We start from the raw sequence: 14,604 nt of genomic DNA, 5'->3' as shown, positions 1-14,604 counted from the left end.
TTACACCTTTTACTTTTTTATATCAGGTAAAATTTAAATTGCACCACTGCATCTTCTGTGGGGTTTGTCACTCTTTATACTCCCTTACTTCATGAGAGGAGAGTATCACAGAGACATAAATTCTGAAGCTTGAAAAGAGAGCCCAAAGTAGGCTCAGGAGATCGGGTTCCCCCTCAGACCGCTCAAACATAATTATGGATTTTTTAATTGTTTATTTCTTTGGCCAAAGACATTTAAATACACTCCCCCCACCACTCAAAAACCAAAACAAAAAAAAACCAAACATGTTTTCTGCCCCAGCTTCAACTCCATTTATAGGTTGTAAACACCAAGTGTGTTTGAATTGGCATCTCTGGGTGTTTTTACTTGAAAGAATGTCTACTCAGTGGTTAGAAACCCACACATGCGGTAATGTTTTTTTTCCCTGTAAACACTGAAGAGACGGGACTTTCAGTGTTTATGATGAAGATGTCTAGCAAATGCAGGTGGGATATATAACATTTAACCTGCTTAAAAATATATATTTTCCATGTAATTATGTGCAATATGTGGAGAAAAACTGCCGAATCTCGCTGTTAGTTTGAATTATTTTTTCCAAGCAATGTCATCCAAATAGCAATAAAATAGCAAAAGTAATAATACATGCTGTGTTGCATAATTAACTGCATTAAATAAACAGAATCATCCATAAGCCAACCACTCATTTTGGAGTTTGTCTTAAAAACTGAATATTGTAGACAAAACAATTATCTTGTCACAAAAGTGACTCCACAGACGACAGCATTAAATCTTCTATTGTTCCAAACGCTTGAAAACCTGCAGTAAATTTCTTAATTTCATCACCTGATCCCTGTTGCGTGGTGCAAAGAATGCTATGAATGTGTCTACACATGCACTCTGCTTGCACCAACCTGCAGTGCACTTGCTGCATTTTCTGTGTACTGTAGCATTAATGTCAGTAATTATCGGCACCCAGCCACCTCGATCCATCTTTTGACTCACACAGGGTGTCATCATTTAGCCCACATGTTTTCCCGAGCTAAAATCCCTGCCTGTGCTGGGTTTCTGCGGGTAAAGCCCCACCTTCATTCAGCTGCTCAGCGTTTCTTAACTTGGGAGATCCCCACAAACATTGCAGGGGAGTTGGATAAATCCTGAGCAAGAGTTCCCATGGACTCAGATCTGTGTCATGAGTTTGCTTCTTCCTGACAAAACAGGACTTCTGTTTGTTTACTCTTGTGTCTGGTTGTGTGTGTTTCACTGTGAGTATTAGTCTGACTTTGTTTTGTTGAAACAGCTGTTTCCCTAAAACAATGTGCAGCTATGGAGAAAAAACACAGGAAAACACTCAGGATTTAAGTTTCTGTAGAAGAATTCTGGAATTTTACAGTCTGCAGCAGATGTAGTGTGAAACAAAGACCTCTGCTGCCACCTGGTGGTTGCTGAAGTCCCTGAATCTGCCATGTTTTTCAAAACGTTGAGGTTTTGTTGGGGCTGCAGCTGCAGTAATGCAGACGCTGCACCGGTCCGTCGTGGTGAAGAGGGAGCTGAGTGTAAAAGCGAAGCTCTCAATTTACCGGTCGATCTACGTCCCTACCCTCACCTATGGCCACGAGCTGTGGGTAGTGACCGAAAGAACGAGATCACGGAGACAAGCGGCAGAAATGAGCTTCCTCCGAAGGGTGGCTGGCCTCTCCCTTAGAGATAGGGTGAGAAGTTCGGCTATCCCGGAGGGGCTCAGAGTAGAGCAGCTGCTGCTCCACATCGAAAGGAGCCAGCTGAGGTGGTTCGGGCATCTGACAAGGATGCCCCCTGGGCGCCTCCTGGGTGATGTATTCCAGGCATGTCCCACCGGGAGGAGGCCCCGGGGCAGACCCAGGACACGCTGGAGAGATTATATCTCTTGGCTGGCCTGGGAACGCCTTGGTATTCCTCCGGATAAGCTGGAGGAGATGGCTGGGGAGAGGGAGGTCTGGGCCTCTTTGCTTAGGCTGCTGCCCCCGCGACCCGGCCTCGGATAAAGCGGATGAAGATGGATGGATGGATGGCTCTGTTAGTAGCAGCCTGTCACAAAACACATGACATGTTCACATTTCTTTCTACAAAGCTGAAAACTCTCATATCTCAGTATGGTGTGGAGTGTGGGAGACCTAAAAAAAAAAAAAAAAATCTACAGCAAATGAACAGTATCTGAAAGTCATGTTCTTAAGAAAGAGTATAAAGAAGAGGAAAAAAATCCAGGAAAGACACGACACAGGACCTGAAAGAGTCTTCTGGATCTTCAGTTGATCCATTTGATGTTCACTGAAGCTTCATCAGAAGTGTCTCAGTGAAAGGACGGCTGTGAAGAAGCCACTGTTAAGCTAAGTTCACTTCATTAAGCTAAAAGAAACGGGGAGAAAAGGGTGGGGTATGCCAAATTACGCATTAGTGGCAACAGGTCTGGTCTGTCGGAGTGATGTGTCCAAATTTGAAATTTGCGGTTAAAATTGTGGAATCATCATTCGTCAACACTGATAAAATTGTGAACATCACACCATCAGATTTTGATCCACCATGCAATACCATCTGGAAAGCATCTGATTGGCAACAGCTTCATTTTTCAGCACAGCAATGACCCCAAACACGCTGCCAGTGCAGTAAAAGCACACCTGGATAGAAAAAAAAAAAAAACACACACTGGAACACTATCAGTCAACATTATTGAAGCAGCTTGAGATCATCTTGACAGAGAACAGAACAAAAACGCAGAAACATCCAAAGAAGAGCTTTGAATGTCTTTCAAGAAGTCTGAAGAACTATTCCTGAAGACTATTTGAAATTACAATAAGATGCCTCAAAGGGTTCAGGCTGTGCTGAAAAATCAAGGTCCTCATACTAAATATTGACTTTCAAGCTTGTTAGAATTGTCTAAACCCTGTTTTTGCCTTAACACGTAATATAAGGAAATAACGGGCATCTGAAGACTTTAGAGCAGTAGTGTAAATAATGAAAAGTGTATCACGTATCACGTTCTATTCAGTTAAATTTAAAACAGCATAAACTCATCAGGGATTCTTTTACCTCTTTTTACAGCCAGGCTTGCCCCCTGCTGGCTAACATAAAGAATGTCAGTATGTCAGGGACAGATTACATTCAACTGAACAGCATCAGATACGGTTGTAATGTTTCCATCAATCCAGCTGGTGGCTCCCTGACTGCATGAACTGATTTGTAGAGTTCACCGGGGACTGGTTTGTTTCCTCGTCTATTTGAACAACAAGCAATGTGCGCAGATTTCTTAGAACTGACAAGAAGCTAATCAGAGAGCAGGTGTGAGTGTTACAGAGTGTGAAGGTTTCAGAAGAAGAAACTAAATCTGTACAAAATCAACCCCGTTGTTTCTGACAGCGCAGAGAGCCCATGTGCCTGATCACTGCTCACTGAAAATCATTGTCCCATCAGTTTAGCAGATTAGTATAACGACATCTGACAGGGAGACGGTTACTTTCCATCATCTTCATCAATCTGCTCTCCTCGTTAAGCCAATGACTTCTGTCAAAGCACGGCATCACAGCTTCGTACGGTTTGTATGCGTGCGTACATTTGATGTGAACTTGGGCACTTGCTGCACAAATTGAAGTAAGATCTTACTCTGCTGGCGAGTAATGAGCCCATTTTGACACGATGCTGTAACACATGTTTTCACAGCCTAAGAATTTCTTAGCATCAGTGTACAGCTCCACGTGCAGGCAGTTCTAGTTGTGCGTGCATGTGCGCATGTTTGCTTGATGTGTGATAAGTGTGCATACTTGATGTGTGAGACGTGTGTGCATGTGTTTACCTTCACTGGGGTTTGCTACATACCAGCTGTGTGAGCTAAGCGGTCAAGAACAGAGCAACGATAACCTTCACTCTTGGTAACAAACACACACACGCACCTGCTATAGTAGATTTTCTCTGGTCTGTGGAGAGGACCCGTGTGCGGTCACAAAGGAGTCGCAGAGCTAGACTCTTTGCAGAAAAGTGCTTCTTATCAAACCTCCACCATTTTCTAAAAAATATTTTGGAGCTGCAGAAGTTTTATTAACTGCCTATGACTCTTCTGCCAAATTCTCAGTTGGATTTTACCTTTTAAGGGCACAATAGCAGCTCTAATGTACTACACACGAACATCTCTGTGAAAGAATATAAAAGCCAGTTCCTGCCTGCAGGCCCACCAAAACAGACGGCTTTTTTTTTTTCTTTTGTTTTGTTTTTTTAACTGGAAAATTTCGGCCCTGACCTGCGTCAACATGCTATTGTCGAAGTAACTAACACCTTGTGCTCCTGCCATTACGCGACCATGTGACTGGAGAGTGTTGGTAAACAAGAGCAGAAACAGGGAGGGAGGTACTGCAGGGCGATGGGAGTGGAGGTTTTGTTCTGAACAACCATTTAACACATGTTGGGTAATCGGCTTATTCACGATCTGGAAGAGAGTCCGATGAGAACACCGAAAACAATCCTCATGTCTGTTTGGTTACATGTGCAGAAACACGGGAAGCAGGGAGGAAGCAGGTGGCCCGCCTCCATCGAAATGCAGCAAAATGTGCACAATCAGCACCTAAAGCTCATTACCGTTTGCCCAAAAACCTCTTTACACTGAAGCGGTGTTATGAGACACACTGACACTTACATTTGTCTATTTTGTGTCCACAAGGTCTCCAGCTGACTACCTTTGTTCAGATTTCAGCAGTATGCTCATCAATTCTGATTGTCTTTTGATCCTTTGACCTTCAGATTTGTTTAGCAAAGCGCACGAGATGTTTTTAGAACTAAAAACACATGTGCAGGTTTTTAAGCTGCTGACATTAGAAGGACAAAGTCATTTGTGGTTTGGGTGCAGCACAATAAGACTGCTGGACCGCCACGTCCTGCATTAGCAACATGCTTTTCCTGTTAGGTGCTCGTCAGTGCTGCATAAGGACAAAATTAAACATTTTCATTAGATATGGTGGTTGTTTAGACTTTTACTGCCACAAGACGCATTTTAAAACTACGTGGGAACGATTTACAGAATGGTGTGCTCTGTTTTTGCACAAAAAGGAATGAGATCACAGATACAAGTGGCAGAAATGAGCTTCCTCCAAACAGTGTCTGTGTTCAGGAGAATCATAGCTAGGTATTCTCTTTATTGCTGTTGGGCAGACGACATAGAGGGTGCGTGGACTACCAGATTAAAGGACAGCTTTTATTGTCAAGCTATCAGACTCCTCAAAAGCAACACCTGACACTTCCAATGGATAGATGGAAATTTTATGTGCTGTACGTTTTCTGAACGAGACAATCATGCTTCCAATAAAGGTCATTTAAAAAAGAAACCATAGGTTATAACAGCAGCTTTGTTTTCTGTAGCAGCTCAGTCTCACTTTTTATCATCTTTAAACCTGATACTGTCCCACTGTATTATGTCTATGAAGGTTCTCAGTCATCCAGGTCAATATAGTCTAAGGAGCTTGGATGGATGGATGGATGGATGGATGGATGGATGGATGAAAGAAAGAAAGAAAGAAATCAAGAAATCAAGAAAGAAAGAAAGAAAGAAATCAAGAAAGAAATCAAGAAATCAAGAAAGAAATCAAGAAAGAAATCTTTTCACACAAGCGTCTGAAGACGTTTCACCTCTCATCTGAGAAGCGCCTTCAATTCTAAGGTCAAATGTAGGGAATCGCAGATTTAAGCCCTACAGCAAATGCATACCTTGAAACTAAGCTTACCCTAATGAAATCAACAGATTATGTATTTAGATTTTACACAATGAGAATACACTTTTCAAGTGTTTCCAAAGCCCGAGCTCTTAGCTCTCTTAAAATCAGCTGACTGCTTCTTTAAGTCTAAATACTTTAAATGTATCTGGGTACCATATTCTGCATCTTTGTCTCGTTGCTTCTAGTTTTGGCAAAATGGGAATTTAATGAATCATATGACATGGAGACAAACGAAGGAAGAGAAAAACAGAGACTGCTAGACGTCTGCTGTCTGAGCAGACAGCTGTCTCCTGTTCACTTTGTGTTGTCATCGTAAATCTGTCTCACACACACACACACACACACACACACACACACACACACACACACACGACCAAAGCCAGATACAAGTAGGGGAAGAGAATTATACTGAGGTAAATTAAATCAAAATAGAGTCCAGTGAAGCCTTGCCATGATGGTTTAGTCCTCTAATAAATCATATCTTACAGGCGGTGGTCCCAGGTGCTGTCCTGTGTCAGTTTATGAGAACACTTAAGGGCTGTCTCCACACACAAGTGTATGCTGTTTAACCAAAACAGACTGACAGCAGCAGTGAGTGTGCGTCACATAGAAATACATCTTTTTGGGGAATGATTTATCATTTGCTGATCACTGCAAAGTGCACCAATGGAGATCTTTGTGGCATTTTAATGGAATTATTTGGCTAATAACAAGGTTTGCTACAGGAGACGGTTCATTCAAGAAGGCTTCTACATCAGGTTTTTTTTTTTTTTGAGTATTTTACTTGTCTGTCAATTAGCACTTATTAGCAATAATCTATGTATATTGCCCATACACATGTAGTTTGCCTACTAAGATTTGTAGAATTAGCTAACTTAGCCTTCCACCCTCTCATCCAACAGCAGTGTTCAGGCTTGTAAATGTAGCCCAGAAACATTTTTTTGAACAGTACGTGTTGTTATTGTTGCGTAAGCAGCAGATGCAAGTTTGCTCCTGTGAAATACAGCATCCTATGCAGAACATGAAGGCTAATGTGAAGATTTAATTACATAAATTATCCCACCAAACACATTCAGAACACCTGGAAGCACAAGTTAGATCAGAGGATAAAGCAGGTGTTGAAGTTCAATTATTTTCTAAGCCTTTTATGATCCCGGAGGAGAAGACTTTACTGTGCCAGCATAATCTGCTCCTGCATCATTTTGCTTTATACTTGCAGTAGACACAGTCACCTAAAGACCTGCTCTAGTATCGCAACTGAGGAAAAGATTGTGCTCTTCTTCTGCTCTATTTGTTATGTAATAGGAGATATAACCACACCTTATATAACCGCACCTCCTGAGCTTTTGGCACTTTTTTAACATGAGCATTGCACAATAATATGTCAGACTGCCTTTGAGGAGCTGATAAGATACCAAAAAACAAGTAATGTTCATGTTTTTCTAAGCTACATCAACCAATCCTGTGTCAGTTTTGGGAAGATGCAAACTAAATATCCCCCCCACTGTGTGCCAACCCACACATCCAGCCTTTTCCACATGGATTCATTTGACGTTATCGGAGTGAAAACAGGCATTTCCACAACAGCACGATGTGCCAAGCAGGCCGAGGTCATACATGCTTCCGTTTTTGTTTTTGTCCTGCTCTGCACACTGGACCGAAAAGATTTACTGCGTCGAAATGGTCAGAAAACGGTGACCACATTAACGTCGGTTACTCCGTCTCAGCTTCTTTCCTGCGATTGTTTGACGTTTTATGTTATAAGCCTATCGCAGTAGTTTCAGGTTTAAAAAAAACTGTAAAAACATAAAAATAATCTCAGAAGGGTCCTGGCTATGTTAGTATATCCATTTAACACAGAGACACCCTGCAGTGTATATTTTTAAATGAGAAAACATGCCTCCATCTTTATTCTATTAATAATGACTGCACCAATGGAACGATGCGAATCAATCAGCCGTCAGTCAACCACATTGTCTCTTCAGTAAACACCATTAAGGAAATTGAGAAGCTGTTAACCTTTAACCCTCCTGGAGCTTCTTCTGCCGTCCTCTGTCACTTAACTGACTAAATCCCGACACAAAGGCGACCCCAAGTAACCTTGGATGACCTCTCATTTAGACCACTGACGGATGTGTAACAGATATTGCCTTCAATGTTTTCCTGACTGCAGCAGTTAATATTACCATCCCTGTGTGCCTGTTAACTCTAGCTCGGGGAGATTTAAGTGATCAAACAGAGTTTAGATTAGGAGTCTAACGAAAGTGTTTTGCAGCCTGTTTCCAAAAAACATAATGCAATCATTTGTAAATCATTTTAATGCTATAGTTTAATGAAAAAATGCATGCAAGTAGCAAAAATGTATGCTCATTTTCTATTTGAAAATTAAAAACCTGAAACGGTAAAGAATTTAGGGACGAGTCTGAAAGCCAGCGCTGAGTGGACTCAGGTGGTATTTTATTAAAAACAGACGTATTTCTAAAGTGGAAATCACCACAAGGACTCAGCAACACCTCTGGAACCCATCATCAGTGAACACAGTTTGCTGCTGAATTCTAATTAAAACTGTCTGGATTGATAATTTGCGTAAATTCTTATTAGTGCCTGAAGCTAAGTGACCTATTCCAACTGTTGTGAAGAAGTACATGTATAACATGTGCTGGTGGGGGCTTTGTAAGGTGTGTATTACACATTGTAAATGGGTGTATTTTAACCATAACTCAGTAGCTTTTGCTCAAAACCGTAACAAACAAGTGAAAGCAAAAACTTTCCAAGGAGTTTCCCCCCAAAGTCAGGTGTGTTTATGCCTCTGTAGTCGTGCCTGCCTGCTCCGAATAGGACACTTCTTGGGACCTAAAAGTGGAAATGCTCCTTCAGGTGTTCGTCGTATATGTAGTTTCAGAAATGGTAACATGGTTCAGACTGTAGAAGCAGGGAATCAACTCAACTGTTTAGTATGAGGACTTCTGGACAAAATGCACACTAGTATAGATAACAAGATCTGCTTTCTTGTCTGAAAATCGAAGTATGTAAGTCTGACCAATCAAAGTGAGCTGAACATATTTTTGTTCGTCAACTCTCCCAGAAATGGTAGGTCAGACTGTATATGAACCTTGGACCCTGAAAATATTATCTTAACCACAAAAAAGGAGGATTAAGATAAGATCCTTTTAACTACAAAACAATGCTTGGCTCGGCTCACATAGGCAACAAACTGAAACTCTTTGAAATGCTTTCTAGCTAAGTGGTAATGAGTGCAAATATTAGACAATTTTTACAATTTTATTGTTTTGTTTTTATTGCTTTAACATTATTATTGTGTCTAAAATAGGTCTCTTTTAAATGAGACTGAGTCTCAATGGGATTACCTGTATAAATAAAGGTTAAATTAAAAAAAAGAAAGATACTAAAGGTAGGCTCATCAACAAAAAACGTTAACAGAGCATAACTCTGCTTGAATTCTGTCATCATCACGAGGAGAGCTGCTGGGGTGAGTCCTGATGTGGGTGCTTCAGGACAGGTGACTGACCTCGGCAGATGAATCCGTCTTGGATGATGGTTTGTTTGCAGACGCTGCAGTGCTTTGCCTTCTTGAAAGTCTTCACCCGGAACGTGTGGGAATGAAGAGCCTCCAACTCCTCTGGCTGCAGTCAGGAAAACAACAACAAAAGACAAAAGAGGAGGAATGTTAGTTTAAAAAAAATGTTGCAAGCTTCACTGGGTGCAGGTGGCGTGAGTCATTGAGCGGTATTTTTATGGCCAGAAGATCATTCAAAACACAAATGAAATCATTTTATAAGCTAGACAATACTGAATCTATAAAGTCAAACTGTAAATCATATATCAACCCTTACATTCATCTCAGGAGCAACCCCTCCTCCAGAGGCAAATCATTACAACTAAGTTATTTGTGCTTAAAAACTTTGCTTCAAAGTCCTCTAAAGTCCTCCCAGGAAGTAAAGCTGTGGGGGTTTAAGCTGTCAGAAGCAAACAAAAAACAAAAACACTGTCTTATCTCCTGTTTTTCTTTCTTTCAACCACCTCCTACTCCTTTCTCCTCCTTTCTCCATGCACGTGTAGGATTTTTTCATGCATCTAAGTGCCTCAACTCTACATACCTTCAGTACTGGGATGAAAGAGAAAATGGATGTGTTTTCAACACAGGAAGTGCCCGTTAGCATGGCGTTCAGCCATGAGGCTTCCATTAAGAGTGTGTGTCTGTGTGTGTGTGTGTGTGCGTGCACATGCCGGACAGGACTAAGTGACCATGTGGTTGGCATATTGGGGGACTTCTTGTACAGGAATTCTCAAACTAGAAGACCACAGAGACATATTGAGCATGTTAGAAGGAAACTCAAGTAGTTCCCTCTCTGAAAGAGCTGCCAGACCACCAACCATCACAACCTTAAAACCACTAATGCCCCCCTCCGTTTTTATTCTTCTCAGTCCAAACAGAAATCTTGTTGGAAGGCAGCGGAGTGAGAAATGACAGCACAGGAATAACGCTTCAATTATAAATCAAACTAAGTATCTGTTGGACTAAGTGTGTAGTCTGTTCCCATTTAACTGCTCTACAGTAAAGCTAACTGGTCATCAAAGTGCTACACTCCCTGTAACAACAATAGCTGTAATTTCTTTGCACTGTTAGATATGTAATTCCAGAGAGGTTTGGATTTACATGGTTTGGTTTTTAACAGTCTTTTCTAGATTTGTTCTGGTCTGTTTTGTACAACTAATAGGCAACATCAAAGGCATCATCGGAATTGTATGATTAAGCTTTCTTGGAACTTGATTTATATTAGTGATTTGCACTGTCTGAGCCTGGATTTCCTGTCATCTGGGAAGCAGTTAAAACACAAGCAGGTAATATTTCAGGTTACTCTCTAATATAACATTGAGTTCAACACTGCAAACGCTAAAATGACTCAACAAGACTTGACAAAGATTTAAAACCGGGGTCAGTGTTTAGGTATGACAGGTCTACAACATTTCCTTTAAAGGGCAAAAGCTGTTATTCTTGCACTTCCATGGACTCGGGGGAAATGTCGAAACTTGTTGATGTAGGTTTTTTACGATTTATCAGCATTTCCTGTCATACAGGCTCAATAGTATCATCCATTAAATATGGCTGACTGGCACAAAGACAGATGCAATTTTTTGGGTGTGAAACCTGAAGCCAGTGCAGAACTGCATGAAGCCTGCATTTATAACAGGCATCAGGGGTGGCAGAAACATCTATTGTCCGACAGAAGTCAGAAAACAGCCTTCAGCCTTGACCCTTAAACACTTTCCTGAAGAGTTTATGACACCAATCAATAACTTCTTGTCATATTAATAGAGTCCTTTTTGCAAATATTGGTCATTCTAGGCATCAGACAAGAACATCATCCAGGATATGCTCAAGAATTTGGGATTTACAAATCAAACAGCTTCACAGAAACATCCACACTTGCACGCACATCTGGGTTCAAAACGCCAAGATGTCAGTGATGAAAACACTCATCTCAAGTCTTGGGAACTCTACAGAAATACATGATTATCAATCCTGTCAACTTCCACATAGTGTTGAAGCAAAGATCCAGCATATTAAAAGAAGTTTTAGCAAGATTGTAGTGTCAGTATGTTCTGGTAGCAGACATCTCTCTCCAGAGGTCTTAAAAAATAACATTCAAAAGGCTGGCACTGTGAATAAGGCTTTACAGCTTTATGATGCATTACACTTTCTCAGAATTGATAGTTTCTCTGATTCACGAGCTTATCCAGAGGTTTAGCAACTTAAACATACTCCAACAGCTCTATGCAGAACTTCACTGTTTGTTTTTCAGAGCCGGATGGCAACAGCAGGACAGCCGACCCTTCATTCCATCTCCCGACTACGCCTTGCCACAACATAATGTGATTAGCTTAATCTAGTTAGACTGAAATAATGACCATGGCTGTGCAGGATGCACCATGTTGGCAAGGGGGCTTTTCTGAGGAGGAGTGAAGGTCCCTGGTTGGCACTCGTATGTATCTTGCCAAGGCCCTGGCTGCCACCTGCTGGTTTAAGACTTTGGATATGGATTTAGACTTTGAGAGGCTGGAAAAGCGTGATATGTGGGTTTAATCGTATGCTCGGTCACAGTAATTCAAGCATGTCTAAGCTTTGCCAAATTACACCAAATTTAATGGACACTGATACTGCTGGAATGAGGCAGGGCGCAGATTACGTTTATACAGAAACACTGTTTTTACTTCCAGGCTGTTGGGGAATCAACTGTCAACATAAAGAGTCTATACTATCAGCAGGCAGGTGGCTGGAGGAACACCTGCCTTTAAATTGCTTTTTGTCAAATGTCTATTCTCAAACCACACAATCAAAAACAGTCATTAAGTCCTGTGGGGGCTACAATGACATCACCTGTTTTGGATGCAATTACCACAACGATACTTGGGAAAGGATGTGAGGCAGTAGTGCGCTCTTTAGTGAACTCTCATGTACTCTGCTTCCACTGGTACATTTTAAATTTCATTAAAAAAAAAAAAAATTATATATTGCATAACAATACAGTAAATTAAGCTAACAGTAAAAGAAAGCTCTCAGATGTCTCTAGTGAAATAAAAAAAATGTGAAAAAATGACAGGAATCTGTTTTTAAAACAAGCCAGAATATCAAAACGTTAACATAAAGTAAAGCAGGTAATGTAAAAATAAATGGAAAATTAAATGTAACATGCTACAAACCCAGGTGTCAGTTGCTGGGGGGATGTGATCATCCTAATTCTCCCCACAAGTGAAATCCCATCACATGGTTATCCTCAATGAGAAGCCCATCATTTCCACTCAGGGCTACAGGTCTTTGTGTCCTGTTTTTACTCAGATTTTGATGCACATCTCCACAGCTTCAACATTACATGACACAAAAGAACATCACTCAGTAGTTTTTTTATTTTTGTTTGTTGGTTTTCTCATCAGCAAAAGTTCTACAGCGGAGCCAAAGCTAAAGGGTGACATGAAAATCCTGCAGACCACTGACTAGTCAGGGAGAAACACGACTAACGGGTGAAACACAGAACATCAAACTCGCTGGCTTCCTTTTCTAAAACCAGAGTTCATATCTTTGCTGTGGCATACAGCCTCCCACCAAAAAAGCCATCATTGTTTTATCATCCATCATTTCTGTTTACACTACCTTTCTGTCACGTTGGCTATGATGACCCAAGTACCGTCTGCAGTGGAATAGAGAAGTTTGGACTCCTTTAAAAGTAGATGCCTTCTCCATGCACAAGGAAATTCATTTTAATAAATTTGGGAGTTCCTGTGGAGCTATAATCATGAACTAGGGATGGTCATGATGGTTACGAATAGTCATTAAACTATAAAAACAAATCTAATCTAAATCTGTTTCCTGTCATAAGTAGAGGTATTTTATAAGTAGAGGTATTTTTCTTCTCTCTTTAGTAATGAGACAATGTTTTGTAATTCCTTGTCTATAACAAACTCTCACTCTCTTCCTCTCTCTCTCCCCCTCTCTCTGACACACACACACACACACACACACACACACACACACACACACACACACACACACACACACACACACACACACACACACACACACACACACACACACACACACCTCTACACTATGCTGCACTGTGTTAAACAGGCAGGATGTCTCAATCCAGGAGTCTATTCAGCGGCCTCTTTGACCACTCCTGAGCCTTCTCACACTCTCCCAGCCCTCTATCCATTCACACACCAGGACTTAACCAGTCAGACAGCCAGGGTGGGGGGTGGTGGTGGGGGTTGGAGGGTACAGTCGTCCACTGTTATGCCACTTGTCTTGTTTGTACATTTTTATTCTCTGACTTCTGTGGGTAGAGCGGTTAAAATGAGGCTGGAGGAGTGTAATGTGCATAGAGGATACTCGAGCTGAAATTCTTTTGACTTTGAGAGGTTTAAATTTGTAGTATCACTCGAGTGCCAAGTAGTTCAAGACATCCTCCTTCACACAGCCACACAAAAGAAAGAACTCCTCAACACGTCCGTCTGTTTGAGTCCGCTTGCCCTCACCAGAAATCTGCGCTTCAGTCGTTTAACCCCAAAATGTAAATACGGCGCGCAGCAATATAGCAGGACGCTCCCTTTTGTCAGCCCTTAATTGTTTCCGATCATTAGCGATGCACCCGGGGCTCTCAGACTTTGTTTATTGTTTCGGGGTGGAGTATATGGGGGATTCGACTGAGGATGATGAGGAGACCTATGGGGGTGGGGAGCACAGATCTGCAGAATTAAAGACGTCCCTCTGAGTGCGTTCATGGGATATGAAGCCCAAGCTGATCATTTTTTGTTTCAACCTGTAGCGGCCCATGCAAATGGACTCTGTCCCTCACATTTGCGTCACACTTCAGGCTCTCAAATGGACCACAAAGGAAGGAAATGGTTTCAGACAACCACCCGGGACCCCCGAAAGCTGGGGTCAGGGTGTACAAATACCCCCCCCTCGTCAACTCAGGCACTGCAGCTCCTGGGAACAGACTCCCGTTCCCTTAGAGACGCACACATAATCTCCTGCCTAACACTCATTAGCACGCATGGGCAAAACAGGCGCTCTCGTGCATAAAGATGTGCAAATACGTACACACAGATGAACAGACCTCCTACATCACACATTCATACACATATGTGCAGAAATAACTGACCATCACTCACAAATTCCACCCTCATTTTACACTTTTCATTCCTAAAAGTTGTAAAAAGAAGAGGAAGGTCTTCACTTAGCAGCTGCTACCTTTCCACTTTTCCCAGTTTAGTTTTAGGCACAGCCTGGAACGGTAACAAAAGGGCTGACATCAAGAAGTTTAAACCAGATTTTTTCCTCTTTAATGGAACA

General features: G+C 41.6%; 1 protein-coding gene across 10 annotated transcripts in view; it reads right to left on the bottom strand.

The window, feature by feature from the left end:
- Nucleotides 1-14,604, bottom strand: part of tns1b (tensin 1b) — a 203,217-nt gene that overhangs the window by 125,332 nt on the left and 63,281 nt on the right. For all 10 annotated transcript variants that reach the window (XM_085385307.1, XM_085385302.1, XM_085385303.1 and 7 more), the window contains exon 2: nt 9,259-9,373. In XM_085385307.1, the coding sequence (XP_085241433.1) occupies nt 9,259-9,373 (115 nt within the window). The remainder of the gene's footprint in view (nt 1-9,258; nt 9,374-14,604) is intronic.

Source organism: Rhamphochromis longiceps, linkage group LG16 (assembly GCF_057381845.1).
Source record: "Rhamphochromis longiceps isolate RC_006_pf linkage group LG16, R_longiceps_female_GT1.1, whole genome shotgun sequence".
Taxonomy (NCBI): Eukaryota; Metazoa; Chordata; class Actinopteri; order Cichliformes; family Cichlidae; genus Rhamphochromis; species Rhamphochromis longiceps.
Note: the sequence above shows the minus strand (reverse complement) of the source record. Positions and strands in the feature narration are given on the sequence as shown.